This window comes from Bubalus kerabau, chromosome 10 (assembly GCF_029407905.1).
Source record: "Bubalus kerabau isolate K-KA32 ecotype Philippines breed swamp buffalo chromosome 10, PCC_UOA_SB_1v2, whole genome shotgun sequence".
NCBI lineage: Eukaryota > Metazoa > Chordata > Mammalia > Artiodactyla > Bovidae > Bubalus > Bubalus kerabau.
In genome coordinates this window covers 30,595,627-30,611,763 of record NC_073633.1, presented here as the reverse complement: position 1 = coordinate 30,611,763, position 16,137 = coordinate 30,595,627, and the positions used below count along the sequence as shown (strand labels likewise).

The window sequence follows — 16,137 nt, the reverse complement described above, 5'->3', positions numbered from 1 at the left end:
GGTCTCCCAGAGCACTAGCGCTCACGACAGAACCCCATTAAAAAAAAAAATTACTTAACATGCCTTGTGTTAAGAAATGTTCAAATAACATTTATCCACTTCTGTTGAGGTGAACAATCAATATGGGTGGGGGAAAAAAAGAAAAGCAGAACACAGTAATGGTAAGGGCCATAAGAAGAAACCGTTAGCATAAAACCTGAGCATGTGCTTAGTTACTCAGTCGTGTTAGACTCTTTGCAACCCCATGGACTGTAGCCCGCCAGGCTCCCCTGTCTATGAGGATTCTCCAGGCAGGAAAACTGGAGTGGGTTGCCATGCCCTCCTCCAGGGGATTTTCCCAACCCAGGGATCAAACCCAGGTCTCCCACGTAGCAGGCAAATTCTTTACCATCTGCGCCACCAGGGAAGCCATAAAACCAGAGATTCCAGCATAAATCCATTATGGGCACAGTCATATACACTGACGCTTTTGCTTCTAGCTATGATGGAAGTGACAAGGATTAGATTTACCTTTTCACCCAAACAACCAGAAAACTGAACAAAGTATGGAACAACAGTTTTCAAACACTAGATACTAAGCAGCACTAGACTAAAATCCCAATGGAATGAACAGCAACGGGAATGGTTAAATAAGTAAGACTTTCTCCTCCTCATTTTGTAAATTCAGGAATAGCTGTTTTGAAGCCAAAATAATGACAACTGTGGAATTCATAGCATATTAAAAGCAAAATGTATGGTAATAATAACAGAAAGGATAGAAGAAGAAAAATGGAAGCATAAGAACCTTCTAACAGACATGGTCTATTATCTGAATGCAGACTCTGACAAGTTAGAGGTGTAGCTCATCAGCAAACTAGGAAGATGATTGTAAAGAAGAAAAGCTTATCTTTGACAAAGGAGGCAGAAACATACAATGGAGAAAGGACAATCTCTAACAAGTGGTGCTAGGAAAACTGGTCAACCACCTGTAAAAGAATGAAACTAGAACACTTTCTAACACCATGCACAAAAGTAAACTCAAAATGGATTAAAGATCTAAATGTAAGACCAGAAACTATAAAACTCCTAGAGGAAAACATAAGCAGAACACTCTCTGACATAAATCATAGTAAGATCCTCTATGAACTTCCAGAGTAATGGAAATAAAAGCAAAAATAAACAAATGGGACCTAATTAAAAGCTTTTGCACATGAAGAAAACTATAAGCAAGGTGAAAAGACAGCCTTCAGAATGGGAGAAAATAATAGCAAATGAAACAACCAACAAAGAATTAATCTCCAAAATATACAAGCAGCTCATGCAGCTTAATACCAGAAAAATAAGTGACCCAATCAAAAAATGCACCAAAGAACTAAACAGACATTTCTCCAAAGAAGACATACAGATGGCTAACAAACACATGAAAGACACCCAACATCACTCATTATCAGAGAAATGCAAATCAAAACCACAGTGAGGTACCATCTCATGCTGGTCAGAATAGCTGCCATCAAAAAGCGTACAAACGATAAAGGCTGGAGGGTGTGGAGGAAAGGGAACGCTCTTAGACTGTTGGTGGGAATGCAAACTAGTACAGCCACTATGGAAAACAGTGTGGAGATTCCTTAAAAAACGAAATAGAACTGCCATATGACCCAGCAATCCCACTGCTGGGCATATATACTGAGGAAACCAGAATTGAAAGAGACACGTGTACCCCAATAACTCTTTATCAGCTATTAAAAAGAATGCATCTGAGTCAGTTCTAATGAGGTGAATGAAACTGGAGCCTATTGTACACAGTGAAGTAAGTCAGAAAGAAAAACACCAATACAGTATATTAACACATATATATGGAATTTAGAAAGATAGTAATGACAACCCTATAATGCAAGACAGCAAGAGAGACACAGATTAAAAGGTAGACATTCTCAGAATGGATTAAAAAAAAGCCAAGGCATGAATGCAACCTCAATGTCCACCGACAGAGGAATAGACAAAGAAAATGTGGTACATACATACAATGGAATATCTCAGCCATTAAAAAGAATGAAATAATGCCATTTGCAGCAACATGGATGCAACCAGAGATTGTCATACTGAGTGAAGCAAGTCAGAAAAGGAAATATCATATAACATCCCTTTATATGTGGAATCTAAAAAGACACGATACAGATGAACTTACAAAACAGACTCACAGACTTAACAGAACAAACTTATTATGGCTGCCATAATAAGTTATGGATAGTTAGGGAGTTTGGGATAGACATGTACACATTGCTGTATTTAAAATAGATAACCAACAAGGACCTACCATATAGCACATGGAACTCTGCCCAGTATTATATGGCCACCTATATGGGAGGGGAGTTCTGCAGTTGAATGGATACATGTATATATATATATGGCTGAATCCCTTTGCTGTTCACCTGAAACTACTACAACATTGTAAATTGGCTATACCCTGATACAAAGTAAAAAATTAATAAAGCTACAAGTCTGTAGTAATATCATACTATGTAGATTTCAAAACAAGGACTATTACTAGAAAAAGAAAGGACATTTCATAACGATGGAGAATAAAATTCAATAAAAATTGATAAACCTCTAGACTGACCAACAAAAAGAGCAAACTATTAATATTAGGAACGAAAGGGGTAAAAGTATTGCACAAACACTAGAGTTGACAGCTTCGACAAAATAAACCAGTTTGTTGAAAGATACAAGTTGAATTTATGTAGAATAGTCAAAATAATAATAGCCAACTTTGAAAAGGAACAAAATGGGAGGACTCACACGACCTAATTTCAGGATTCATTATAAAGCTACAGTATTCACTACAGGGTCAGTGTAAGAACACACACAAACCAATGGAGCAGAAAACACGATCCAGAAACAGCCTCTCCTACACGTTCTTTTTTTAAACAAACATGCCAAGTAATTCAATGGGTAAGGAATAATCTTTTCAAAAAATGATAACTAGAATAACTGGCTACATATACACAAAGTACAAACCTTCATCCTTACACCACAGTAAAAAAAAAATTAACTCAAAATGGATCACAGATATAAATATAAGACCTAAACCTATGGACCTCTAGAAAAGTTTTATGACTTTGGGTTAGGCAAAATTTATCACATAAAGCCATAAAAAGCAGAAATTACAAAAGAAAAAGTTGATTAAACATCTTTCATGGAAGATTTACACTTTTGATCTTCAAATGATATTTTAAGAAAATGAAAAGACATAGAAACTACTGGAAGAAAATATATGCAAAATGTGTTTTAGGAGGGACTTTATTTAGCCTAAAAAATTCTTAAAATTCAGTAGTAAAGCAATCTGATTCTTAACATGGGCAAGAAACATGAATATACTTCATCAAAGTATAGAATGACACACAGCATATGAAAAAATGCTCAAAATCAACGGTAATCTTGGAAACGCAAACTGAAAGCACAATGAGAAAGCCGCCCACCACAATGGCCAATAATGAAAAGACTGATAACACCAGTGTTGGTGAGGATGTGGAGCAGCTACAATTCTCACATACTACACGTTTTCCAGCCACTCTGGCAAAGGATTTGGTAGTTTCTTATAAAGCTAAACATATACTTAACCATAAACCATGACACAGCAATCCCACTCTTAGGTCTTTATCCAAGAGAAATGAAAACATATGTCCATACAAAGACCTGTACATAGTGTTTATAACAGCTATTCCTAAGAGTCCCCAAAGGGAAACAATCCTAATGTCTATTAACTGGTAGATGGATAAATAAAGCAGGGACTCTCCAGACAATGGGGAACTCCTCTGTAATAAAAAGGAGTATGCTAATGATGTGCACAACAACTTGAGTAAATTTCAAAAGCATTATGCCAAGTGAAAGATAAAAAAAGGTATAAAACACTACACACTTGTATAATTGCATTTATGTGAAATTCTAGATGAAGCAAACTGTACAGTGACAGAAACCAGTGGCAAGGTTGAAGGGAGAGGACTGACTCTGAAAGGGTTCGAGGACTTTGGGGGGTAAAGGAAACGTTCCATATCCCCATTATGATGGTAGATACAAGACTATATACATTTGTTACAATTCATCAAATCATATACTTAAATTGATGAATTTTATTACACGTAAATTGTACCTCAATAAAGAGGATTTTAAAAAATCATACAGGGGCTTCCCTGGTGGCTCAGTGGTAAAGAATCTGCCCGCCAATGCAGGAGACACGAGTTCAGTCCCTCATCCAGGAAGATCCCATATGCTGTGGAGCAAGTAAGCCCATGCACTACGACTACTGGGCCTGCACTCTAGAGCATGGAAGCCCAACTGCTGAAGCCCAGGCGGGCTCCGGAGTAAGAGAAGCCACCACGAGAAGGCCGCACACCTCAACTAGAGTAGTCTCCACTCTGTGAAACTAGAGAAAAACCTGTGCAGTAACGAAGACCTAGCACAGCCAAAAAGAGTCACATAAATCTATAAATATTTTTGATACCATGTTACTTACCTGCAAATGTTTTCAAGGAAAACCCTCATGGAAACTATAAAGTTGGATCTTTCTCACAGGCTATTTTTAAGCTCTCTCAACCATTTCTTAAGAGAAGTTTTGTATTTGCAGTGCCTCCCCCTACAGATAATTGGAAGGAGGAAGCAGGGCAGAGCAAACTATACTCATGGCCACACATACCTCACACTTTTCCCACAAAGTGACATCTCCCTCTTTATTGGGGTTCTGGCATATCTAATGAGGAATTCTTTTAGCTGAAGTGTAAGTATGTGAAAGGTAAAAGCTAAAATAAATATATATTGTATCTCATATTTTAGTAAAAGCAGAGAACTAGTAAGAAATTTGATACATCCATTAAGTAGTCAAAAAAGATCTCAGACTCTGATTTTCAGTGGCGCTAGCGGTAAAAAATCCACCTGCCAATGCAGGAGACCTAAGAGACACAGGTTCGATTCCTGGGTTGGGATGATCCCCTGGAGGAGGGCATGGCAACCCACTCCAGTGTTCTTGCCTGGACAATCCTATGAACAGAGGGGCCTGCTGGGCTATAGTCCATAGGGTTGCAGAGTCAGACATGACTGAAGCGACTTAGCATGAACACACAGCCAGTGAAGATAATGCAGGGGCTAAAGCCACCCTTTGGCAGCCAATGACTTAAGCAGAGAGTGGTTGTTCAGTTAATACTAGTTCATTTGAAACTTAGTTGATCAACAACAGTGTTAAGCATATGCAAGGTCACATGCAGCCTCTTCTGTATCATATGAACTTTGAGTACTCTCCATTGAAAGAAGGCAGTCTTAGGCAGAGACTTAGACTCTTGAGCTAGGAGGAGAGCCCAGAGATCTTGCCCTTAATTCAGTTATTCTAACCCAGTGCAGAAACTGAGGAAGAACTAGAAGAGCCTCTTGATGAAAGTGAAAGAGGAGAGTGAAAAAGTTGGCTTAAAACTCAACATTCAGAAAACTAAGATCATGGCATCTGGTCCCATCACTTCATGGCAAATAGATGGAGAAACGGTGGAAACAGTGACAGACTTTGTTTTCTTGGGTGCCAAAATCACTGCAGGTGGTGACTGCAGCCATGAAATTAAAAGATCCTTGCTCCTTGGAAGACAAGCTATGACCAACCTAGACAGCATATTAAAAAGCAGAGATATTACTTTGTCAACAAAGGTCCATCTAGTCAAAGCTATGGTTTTTCCAGCAGTCACATATGGATGTCGAGAGTTGGACTATAAAGCAAGCTGAGTGCCAAAGAATTGATACTTTTGAACTGTGGTGTTGGAAAAGACTGTTGAGAGTCCTTTGAACTGCAAGGAGATCCAACCAGTCCATCCTAAAGGAAATCAACCCTGAATATTCATTGGAATGACTGATCCAGAAGCTGAAACTCCAATACTTTGGCCACCTGATGCAAAGAACTGACTCACTGGAAGAGACTCTGATGCTGGGAAAGATTGAAGGCAGAAGGGGACAACAGGGGATGAGATGGTTGGATGGCATCACCGACTTGATGGACATGAGTTTGAGCAAGCTCCGGGGGTTGGTGATGGACAAGGAAGCCTGGTGTGCTGCAGTCCACAGGGTCGCAAAGAGTCGGACACGACTGAGCGACTGAACTGAACTGACTGAACCCTGTGCATTTGCTCTCCTCCCCCTGCCTCTGCTCCAAAGCTTGATATGTGCTGAATACATGGGTTGCAAGGAGTTGGACAGGACTGAAGTGACTTCACTCACATGCATGTATGAACTACTGTTGGGTATTCAGGAAAAAGTGGCTCTATGTCTAACAGATCCCAAATTTTCAAGTCCTGGTTGGTAACAACCCAAAGGCAGTTTCATTAAGTATACCAACAGATTTTACATATAACATACCACATTCATATTCTAGAAAACTGTGTTAGTAGGACAGGAGATTGCTGGCAGGTTTACTTACTTTAACCATTCCTTGATGGGGTCAAGAGAGGCAACAGGAATCGCATTGATCATTGTCACTTTCTTGCTGTAGTCCTTGTAGACGATCACCATGTCAAAGTTCTTCAGGTGAAACTGGACTCGCTCAAAGTGAATCAGCTCCACTTCATCCAACGTTACCACAAAAGGTGGCTGTCAGGGAAGAAAGGAACTATTTTCATAAAAATACTTCCCACAAAACACTAGCATTTTCAAATGCTTTCAGGATCTAAAAACTACCACACAAAGGACAACTAAACTGTTTTTTGTTTGTTTTTTGGGGGCAAAGACTAAAAATGATAAAACGTACCAAGAAGCCCGTGTTAAAGGATCTGCAAGATTGAAAGCCTCCCTCAGGGAGAATTCATTTAAGGAAACTATGCAAAGAAACTGTCTCTAAAAACTAAAGAGACTTTTAAAGAATCATTTGTTTAATTTTTATACCCAAGGTAAGTAAATATAAAAAATTAAAATACTAGGATATAATAAGGATTTAGTTTTCAAAACATCTACACTCTTGCTTTCTTTTCTCTAACAAGTTTCTTCCTAAAAAGAGGTCAGAAACACTCACCCATTCTGTAGCATTTACCAGCGCACTACTAGTAGGCTGAAGGAGGCAGGTACTCCTATAGGGAGCACCATTAAATCTGAAAGACAGTAAGAGACTCACATAAGATGGGGTTCACTGCAAGAGAAACTGCTGCCGTCCCAGCAGGCTTCTCTCCTTTCCCATTCCAAACAAATCTCCAGCACACTTGCTGGAGACGCACTTCCAGAGAGAGCCTCTCAGTCTTAGCTATTCACCCAGCCCCTGAACATTTCCAAGACATAATGGATGTCCATAGGAAAAAGAACATGATATGTTAGCTAAGTTATTATTAAAGGAAGAGTAACTAATTTTTCTGAAGGCCAAAAAGAAGATGACACATTACCCCAAGTCCCTAAAAGGCACTTCAAATTCCAGTTCCTCCTTGGTTAGAGCCTCTACTTTTTCAATGAAATTTTTAAAGGCTGTTTTCAGTTTGTGCCTCATTTCTCTTTCCATCTGTAGAAGAAATACAAAGTAACTATAGTTATCACTTTCTTATTAATAGTAATCCCTTCAAAAACCATGAAGTGCTTTTGTAGTCCTGAATTCTGTTAACTATGATACTAACATGGATACTTTATTACAGGCTGCTAAAATTAATTGTCGAGTTATGCCTATGAATTAAGTCTAATTCATAGACAACATACTACACCATCCCAGCAGATACTTGAGAAGTTCTACATAGTTTCTGGAGTGGTTTATAAAATATATAACAATTATTGAGCTCAGATCTGGGCTGAATCCTTGCTCATGCTCAGTCGCTTTAGTCGTGTCCAACTCTATGCTTCTAAGCTCCTCTGTCCATGGGATTCTCCAGGCAGGAATACTGAGTGGGTTGCCATGCCCTTGTCCAGGGGATCTTCCCAACCCAGGAATCGAACTCACATCTCCTGTGTCTCCTGCATTGCAGGAGATTCCTTTACTGCTGAGACACCATGAAAGCCTGAATCCTACCTCCCTACCCTACAAATAAAATACCAAATCTCACCTGCTCAGCATAGAGATCATCTCGGTCATGCATATGCTGATGTTTCCCCAAGTCTGTGGTGATCTCCCCGACTTCTGTGTAGAACTGCACATCTGTATGCCGCTTCTTCCCAAACATGATGGCATTCTAAAGACCGAAAGTAGAAAGAACAAGAAATTTTAAGACTTATTTCGCAAAGAAGTCTACACAGGCAAAATAACAACAAAACATGAAAATATTAAAATATCTATGCTAGAAATCATAACATTTATGTAAGAATAGTTAAACCACTCCAGGTGTCATCATAAATAATGACATTTGGGAATATAAAAGAGTATAAATTTTTTAAAGTTTTCCTACTTATTAGAATGGACTTTGGAGATTATGTTGATAATTGTCTAAAGCAAAAACTTTCTATTTCAGAAACAGGAATGTGGAACAGACCTATATGTATTGGAGATCATTATGTATCACACCAAGGAACAAACATGATTAGCATCTTTGAGATGTCAGGCACTGGGGGCTTTATAATGATCTTATGTGACAGGTGATATTCTTCATCACTATTTTAAAAGAAACACTGTGATAGTAAGATCTTGCCCAAGAGCTCACAGCTAGCTGATAAAGATATACCTTGAGGTGAAAGTGCAAGACAATAATCATTTCCCCATCACATGGCTGGAATAAAGCATGCTTGATGTTATTGTACAAAATATCCACTTTGTCTCCTCGGACAGACGTGAAGCGAAAACCTAGGTGGGGGGAATGGAGGAAGCAGCTAAGTATCAAGGTACATCATCAGGTTAGCCCAAAAGGTACTGAATCTTTTCTGGTTGATTTGAACAGGGTCAGAGGGAATGCCAACAAGGTACAGAGCTTTCCTTTCCTTCTGGCCACAGAGCATGTCAAAGTAGACTCCTCCCAGCACTTCCTACTATGTTATCTGGTCTGTCATTGCTACAGATGTGCCTCCAAAGACAAAGCCCAGGCACATGAGAGATCATCCATACCATTGACATGGGCCTCCAGTGAGCCTTGCATCCTCTTTTGGGCAATGTTCGGGCGAATGTACAGATCTTTCAGTTTGGGATTACTCCGGTTTAGATTGATCACCAGTGAATCTTGTTTCACAATGCCCTAAGCAGAATGAAAATCAACGTGAATTCCCACAGCTCTTTCTATGCCCCCAAACCTTCATGTGTCCTTTGGCACAAAGGCACTTTGCTGTTGTTCCGGCTCACCTCCTTCTCTTTCTCTTCCGCTTCCCGAGTCTTGTAACGCTTCTGCACTTCTTTTATAATTCGGAAAGCGTTCTGAAGGTTCAAGGCTGGAACTGTCTGTTCTCCAGGTGCCTTCATATTTGAAGCTCGGTATGTACTACAGAAAAGGGGGAGCACTTATGTAATTTCTTTATCATGCCAGGTAACCCACACCCATTACTGTGTGTTACGACTGGCTTAATACCTTTTAGGAGAAAAAGGTACCACTAAATGCTGAAATAATGTCTGGAAAGATGAAAAAATCCTTCCTCTCTCTTAAACAGATGTTATAGCTAATCCACTGAGTGTGGGAGTCATACTTATATTTCAAATTCTGCATAAACTTCCCCAAATGATCCTATTTCACTTCAAGAATAAACAGACTCCAATGCAGCACACATCTGATATTTTATCAACAAATATGTCAAGTGAGAATAAAATATCTTTATGAGGATTTAAATTAGGTTCCAACCTCAAAACAGTACAAGGTTAGTAAGGTGATCCTCCTAATCAAGTACCACTGAGGAAGGTGCCACCATTCACTAGGGTGCAGGAGGACACGCACTCTGGGTTTCTGAGGGTACTGCTCCGACCAGCAGGGATTTGGGGGTGGTTGTTTCCCTGGAACTCACATTTCCTTGACAAAAGTGGCTTCTGGGTTGGGAAAGATGTTGCCCTCATTTCTGCCCAGAGCACTGCCTGGGCAATAAAAGTTGATTCGCAAGTAAGTATAATCTCCTTCCACAGACATACTTATATTCTGTTCAAAGAAATGAAAAGCATTAGCAAAGAAACCAAACAGATTTCTTTCCTAGATGAAGGTAAGTAGCTATAGACATGCTAAAATCAAGTTAGTAGTTACAAACTGACAGCTAAACCTAGCCTGTAATCCTTACTCTAAAACTAATAAGCTACATATTTAGCTTACTTTTTTATATGACCAAATGTGTGTTTCTAAAAGAATCACTGAGTTCCTAAAGTTCTTTTCCAGTGCCATGTTTATGACAACAGGTTACAAAGTTCTTCAAGTTCAAAGAGAAACAAGCAAAGTATGATTATAGACTAGGTCATTTAACTTTCTCCAACGCGCAAACGGGAAAGGAAGGAAAATGACAGCAGGAGATTAGGGAGTGGGGTGGGGAGTCTGGAACATGGGAAAGGCAGAGTCAGGAGGAGCACAGAATAGCAGAGACATGCAGTCAGGACAGCCATCTATGGTAAGCACAATTATTTTAAGGAATTATTCGAATGAAGCCTGATTCAATGTCAGTACCTTGATTGTGGCAATGTGAAAAGGTGTCGCAATGCCAAACACAGGCATTATTACAGTCTCGTATTTTTTATCAATATAGATCTTCATTTCCCTTATGTGTGGTTCCTTAGGCATCAAAGATGGGTTTTTATAGGACACATTAGATTTACGAGCTCTGGAGTGGAAATAAAAAAATGTTCTTGAGAAATTTCTGCAAATCACATATAACCCTAAGACAATCTCACTACTCCATGCAAACTCTTACTTCTGAATCTGCTGTTCCCCTTTCTGTTCAGTTAATCGCCTCTTTGCTTCCTCATTGAGTTGAGCTGCCAGTTCTTTTTGATGGGCTCTTCGCTTCTCTTCTGCAGTCATCTCATTCTAAAGAAGGGAAAACTGAAGTTATCAGGACCTGTGAACCGTGACAAACAGGAAATTGAAGTAGTTTTCAAACAGTAAACGTACTCGTGTTCTTTCTGTAAGTAAAGCTGCTCTGGAACCTCTTCCCAACAGGTCCTCAGCTTCATCTTTCTCCTCTTCCTCTTCTTCCTCATCCTCATTCTATGGGGGAGGGGGTGGAAATCATCATCAGAAATTCAAGTCTTAATTATTTTAGCCATTATTGCTTACTTTTTCATTGTAGCAAACTTTTCACCACTCATTTTTATCTTCTTCTTACCTTTAGAAAAATCCCTACGTTCTTCACTTTCTTCTTCACAGAAGTGAGAACGGTGGCTGGGCCATCCTGGAATACAAAGAGCAAGTGAGACATCTCTAAGAGCATTTAAATGATATACTTTCACTTTCGAACCCAGTAACTAGCTGGGCCATGCTTTGAATCTTCTGGCACTAAAAAAATCTTTGACAACACATAAAACCAGTTATCTTCCCAAATGCACATCAGGAACTGCAATTTGGGAGGCAACAATGGGATAATGAGTAAGAATACTGGCTTGATTTGAAACCTGGCTCACTCACTTTTGAGCTCTGTGACATCTGGCAAGGTACATATACTTTTTTGTGCCTCAGTTGCTTTATCTACATATTTGGATAAGAGTAACTACTTCATAGAATTATTATAAGGATTCAATGAATTAATGTATAAATGTGTTCATATAAGAACACTGAAATATTTACTACCATTAAGAATCAACGGGGGCTCTGTGACGATATAGAAGGGTGGGATGGGGAAACAGATGGGAGGGAGGGGACCGGATGTACCTATGGCTGATTCTTGTTGATGTTTGACAGAAAACAACAAAGTTCTGTAAAGCAATTATCCTTCTATTTAAAAATAAAGTGGCAAAAAAATAAATAAAATCAGTTCCTGCTAAGTTAAAGAAACCAGTCACAAATAACCCCTAAATACTCAGAAAAGGCAAATCCTTAGAAAAAGAAAAGTCACTGCCTAGGCCTGGGAGGGAAATGAGGAGTGACTGCTAATGGGCACAGGGTTTCTTTCTGAGGTGATAAAAATGTTCTAAAACTAGACTATGGTGACAGTTGCATTAACTGTAAAGATACTAAAAGTCACAATTGTACACTTTAATTGCATGGTATATAAACTGTTAAAGCCATTACAAAAGAAAAAAAAAATCAGCTCTGTTATAGAATCAGTTCCTGATAGTATCATAATCAAGGTTCAAGCCACAATGTGATAGAGTTTGTTTAAACAATCTGTATTCCTGGCTGTACTAGGTCAGGCTTTCATAGGCATCTCTAATTCCTCTTAGCTAGTATTTAACAAATGATAAAAAGAAAAAACACCACATAACATAGATAAGCAATAAACAGTATATAAGGATTTACTATGTAGCACACGGAACTATACTCAGTATCTTCTAATAATTTAAAATGGAAAATAATATGAAAAAATATATATATAAATATAAAAAACTGAATCATTCTGCTATACACCTGAAACTAACATGATATTGTAAATCAACTATTTGTTCTTGTTCAGTCCCTCAGTCATGTCTGACTCTTTGTGACCCCATGGACTGCAGCAGCCAGGTTTCCCTGTCCTTCACCATCTCCTGGAGCTTGCTCAAACTCATAATCATTGAGTTGGTGATACCATCCAACTATCTTGTCCTCTGTTGTCTCCTCCTCCTCCTGCCTTCAATCTTTCTCAGCATCAGGGTCTTTTCCAGTAAGTTGGATCTTTGCATCAGGTGGCCAAAGTATTGCAGCTTCAGCATTAGTCCTTCTAATGAATAGTCAGGATTGATTTCCTTTAGAATAGACTGGTTTGACCTACTTGCAGTCCAAGGGATTCTCAAGAATCTTCAACACCACAGTTTGAAAGCATCAATTCTTCAGCACTCAGCCTTTGTTATGGCCCAACTCTCACATCCATACATGACTACTGGAAAAATCAACTACACTTTCATTTAAAAAAAAGGGAGGGGGAACCATAGGGTTAAAAATGCACTTCAATATTCAATTCATGAAAGAAGCAATATATACCTCATCCACAAGCACTGTGTCTCCAATGAACAGGGCATAAGTTTTCTCTTCTGGTTTTTTCCCTTCCTTGTTAGTCAAATCTGAGAATCCCAAATTGATGCTGAAAACCATCCCTAAACCAGCAAAACAGGAATCAGTGAATGACTGTGCAAGTTTGAAGTGTGATTTTATACAGAATAGAGGGAGATGAAACTAAGGTAAAGTATTTTAAAAGGTATTTTTCTAATGTATGCATGTAAAACTCACCTTTCTTTAGTTTGTACTGATTTTTACTATTAATTACTAAAGAACCTTCACGGAATTCAATGCCCATTCCAAACCTAAAAAAGAAATGAAGGAAACTTCAACAATAGGCTAAAAGGCCTCTAACCTGAGCCAGGTACACGATATCCTATTTTGATTTTCAAGGTAAGGCAGGCAAACAAGCTGAGTAATTTGCCACTACTGATGAGTTGTTAAAGGGTACACTACCAAGAATGTATAACAACTGGAATAAGAGATAACTTCTAGTAGAATGTTGATAAATGGATTTACTAAGTCTCTAAGGCCAAAACTTGGTATAGGTCAATGTATTTCCTTTTGTCCATCACAGAAGTCCAGAAATAAACAATATATCCCAACTAGCTTCATCTAAGGAGCCTGCCTAGAGCTTTTGTTTCTCAAATGTCTTCAGTTCTATAATATGTTAGTAGTATATCTAGGTGTTCAATGATCAAATACACTTGAGAAACACTGGAGAAAAAAAAAAAAGTTAAGAATTTAAATAGCTGGATATCTCAGAGTACTCATTTTGCAAATATGAATTGAGTTGTTCTAAGAGAGGAAATATTGTATATAATGTCTCTTCACATTTGTAATTTAAGCCTGAAACATCTACAACATTGGTCTGAAAACATCTCCATGAACTTACATACCTTCTCTGATAACATCATGTGTCTGGCACACAGTTATGTTGAATAGTCCACAAACATTGGTTGAATCACCATGACTGCCAGTCATGAAAACTGACACAGTGACAATGTATATCACAGCATCTTACCCTAGGTTTTTGGTAATTTTGTTCAGCAGCTCTGGCTTCTGCTTTTTAACCACATCCATGACAGCATTATACACATCACATATCTTCACGCCTAATGACAAGACAGATGGGACATTAAAGTATCTTTCAGGAAAAAACCACAAATCACATTTTTAAAATCAACATTATTTTTACTTGTTACGTCACCTAAAGCAGGGTTTCTCAAAACACACAATAAGGAATACAGTTGCAGGGCTGGCAGGGCTTAGAAATGTGCATTTTAAAAAACAATCCACCCAGTCATTCTTTAATTACACTGAGAATCACTCCACGGGGACTGTGGAACCCTAGCTGGTCTCAGTGAAATAATTTAAGAGTTGATAAATAGCATTACATTAAATTTACTACACATTTTGAAGAACAAGACTACTGAACAGGTGAATTACTGTTGGAAAAATGCTGGACATAATTTTTCAAGGTTTAGGATATGAATATGTATTTCAAGCCAGAGTAGTTCAAATACAGTAGCCTCAGAGAAGTTTTTATTCTCATTGAACAACCTAGGACTATGGATTGCCAGTTGGATTTCTCAAGACTGACCTGAGGTATCAGGAGGGAATGCTGTCTGGAAGCTCTGGGAAACTTTAAGTGGGCTTACAAAGTTGTTTAAAAGCGGCAAACATAAAGTCCCATTTAAATGGGAGTGAGGAGTCTCATGGCAAAAGAGGTGCCAAATGCTCTCCTTTTAAGTAGACAGTAGCTTGCTTGTCTATGGGGTCGCACAGAGTGGACACGACTGAAGTGACTTAGCAGCAGCAGCAGCAGCTTGCTTAGCAGGGTTGCCATTAGTTCTGCTCTCAAACTAAGATTCCTGGTATTCATTCAATATAGGATTAACATTACATAGTCTGTTGGGAGAGATACTACTTCTCAGAACTTTCTAAAGAAAAGTAGTAAGAGCATGGTATTTTATGAAGATCTGAACAAAGAGTCCTAACCAGTCAGAGAGGTTTCTGTAAACATCAATATAAAACCACAGTAACCATTCCTGCATAAACGAAAAGTACATTGAAGAACTAAATGCTAGGATGATTGGAAGTTAGTAAAATCTAATTCTATTTACAGTACAACAGCCTCAGGGATAAACAGTCCCACGAATGCTACATTTTTGTTACATAATTTCTAAACCTTATCTAAGGCACACATTACCATGTCTTAGTTCCTTTAGCAGCTCCTCTTGCAGCTGAAGCAAAAAGTTGTAATTTTCTTGAACCTCCTGAGAAGGATCAACCATCAAAGTGCGAACAAGGTTGGAGCAGTAAGATTTGAAGCGAATACCCATGGCACAGGTAATGGCCCCAAAATGCATATGATTCTTGTCACTAGAGACCAAAGGGAGAAAGCATCTCATTACACAAACTTGTGAAGTCCTTAGCATACCTACCATACACATCTGTAATCACAATTTTGACCTGCTATATCCCAAAGCTGAAGCAGAAAAAATGACCTAAACTTTTTTTTTTTTAAAAACCAAGTCAGTTTATAAAGGCTCTGGAAAGTTGTTCCCAAAGACGCAAGTTATACTGAATTTTATGCATTATAATCTAACAGTATGATGGTAAGCCATCACCTTTCCACCAGGCCCGATGAATAGCATTCTTTACAGTATTTTTAAAAATTAGAAGGGGAATAATTATGATATACCTAGCAAGATTTTTATTTTTTAAACATGTTTTGCATTTTTTTCTTGTCATTTTTAATCATCTGGAAAATGCTTACAATCAAATACTCAAGTAAGAAATGAATAACTATGTGAAATAAAATTAAATTATACATAGAATAAAACAAGAAGATAATGCAGGAGGCAGGCTAATGGTTATTTTTTTTCTTCCTATTTTTTTGAATCCCAGAATGAGTCTAAGAAAAAACAGGCCAAAGGCTGAAGTGCTCTGGTTGTTTATATTTTGAAATTCTCATACTCACCTCACCACACTGAACTTGAGGTTATAGTTGCCACCACTCTGAATGATAGGAGGGTAACACATTTCCACAGTAGAAGGGTCTGCCCCAGCTAGGTATTTTTTCTCTTCTATGGCCTTTTCCACAGACTCAGCCAATTTGCTGTGTCTAACTTTCTATAAA

The 16,137-nt window shown here is 38.5% G+C and overlaps 1 protein-coding gene across 1 annotated transcript in view; it reads right to left on the bottom strand.

Moving 5' to 3' along the window:
* SUPT16H (SPT16 homolog, facilitates chromatin remodeling subunit) overlaps positions 1-16,137 on the bottom strand; it is a 34,988-nt gene that overhangs the window by 3,155 nt on the left and 15,696 nt on the right. The window contains exons 6-22 of the mRNA XM_055537136.1: positions 15,979-16,130; positions 15,205-15,377; positions 14,017-14,107; positions 13,224-13,297; positions 12,978-13,090; positions 11,188-11,253; positions 10,974-11,069; positions 10,774-10,889; positions 10,530-10,683; positions 9,889-10,016; positions 9,239-9,374; positions 9,008-9,134; positions 8,631-8,749; positions 8,019-8,144; positions 7,374-7,486; positions 7,013-7,088; positions 6,425-6,594 (exon numbers count right to left, since the gene is read on the bottom strand). Of these exons, the coding sequence (XP_055393111.1) occupies positions 6,425-6,594; positions 7,013-7,088; positions 7,374-7,486; positions 8,019-8,144; positions 8,631-8,749; positions 9,008-9,134; positions 9,239-9,374; positions 9,889-10,016; positions 10,530-10,683; positions 10,774-10,889; positions 10,974-11,069; positions 11,188-11,253; positions 12,978-13,090; positions 13,224-13,297; positions 14,017-14,107; positions 15,205-15,377; positions 15,979-16,130 (2,030 nt within the window). The remainder of the gene's footprint in view (positions 1-6,424; positions 6,595-7,012; positions 7,089-7,373; positions 7,487-8,018; positions 8,145-8,630; positions 8,750-9,007; positions 9,135-9,238; positions 9,375-9,888; positions 10,017-10,529; positions 10,684-10,773; positions 10,890-10,973; positions 11,070-11,187; positions 11,254-12,977; positions 13,091-13,223; positions 13,298-14,016; positions 14,108-15,204; positions 15,378-15,978; positions 16,131-16,137) is intronic.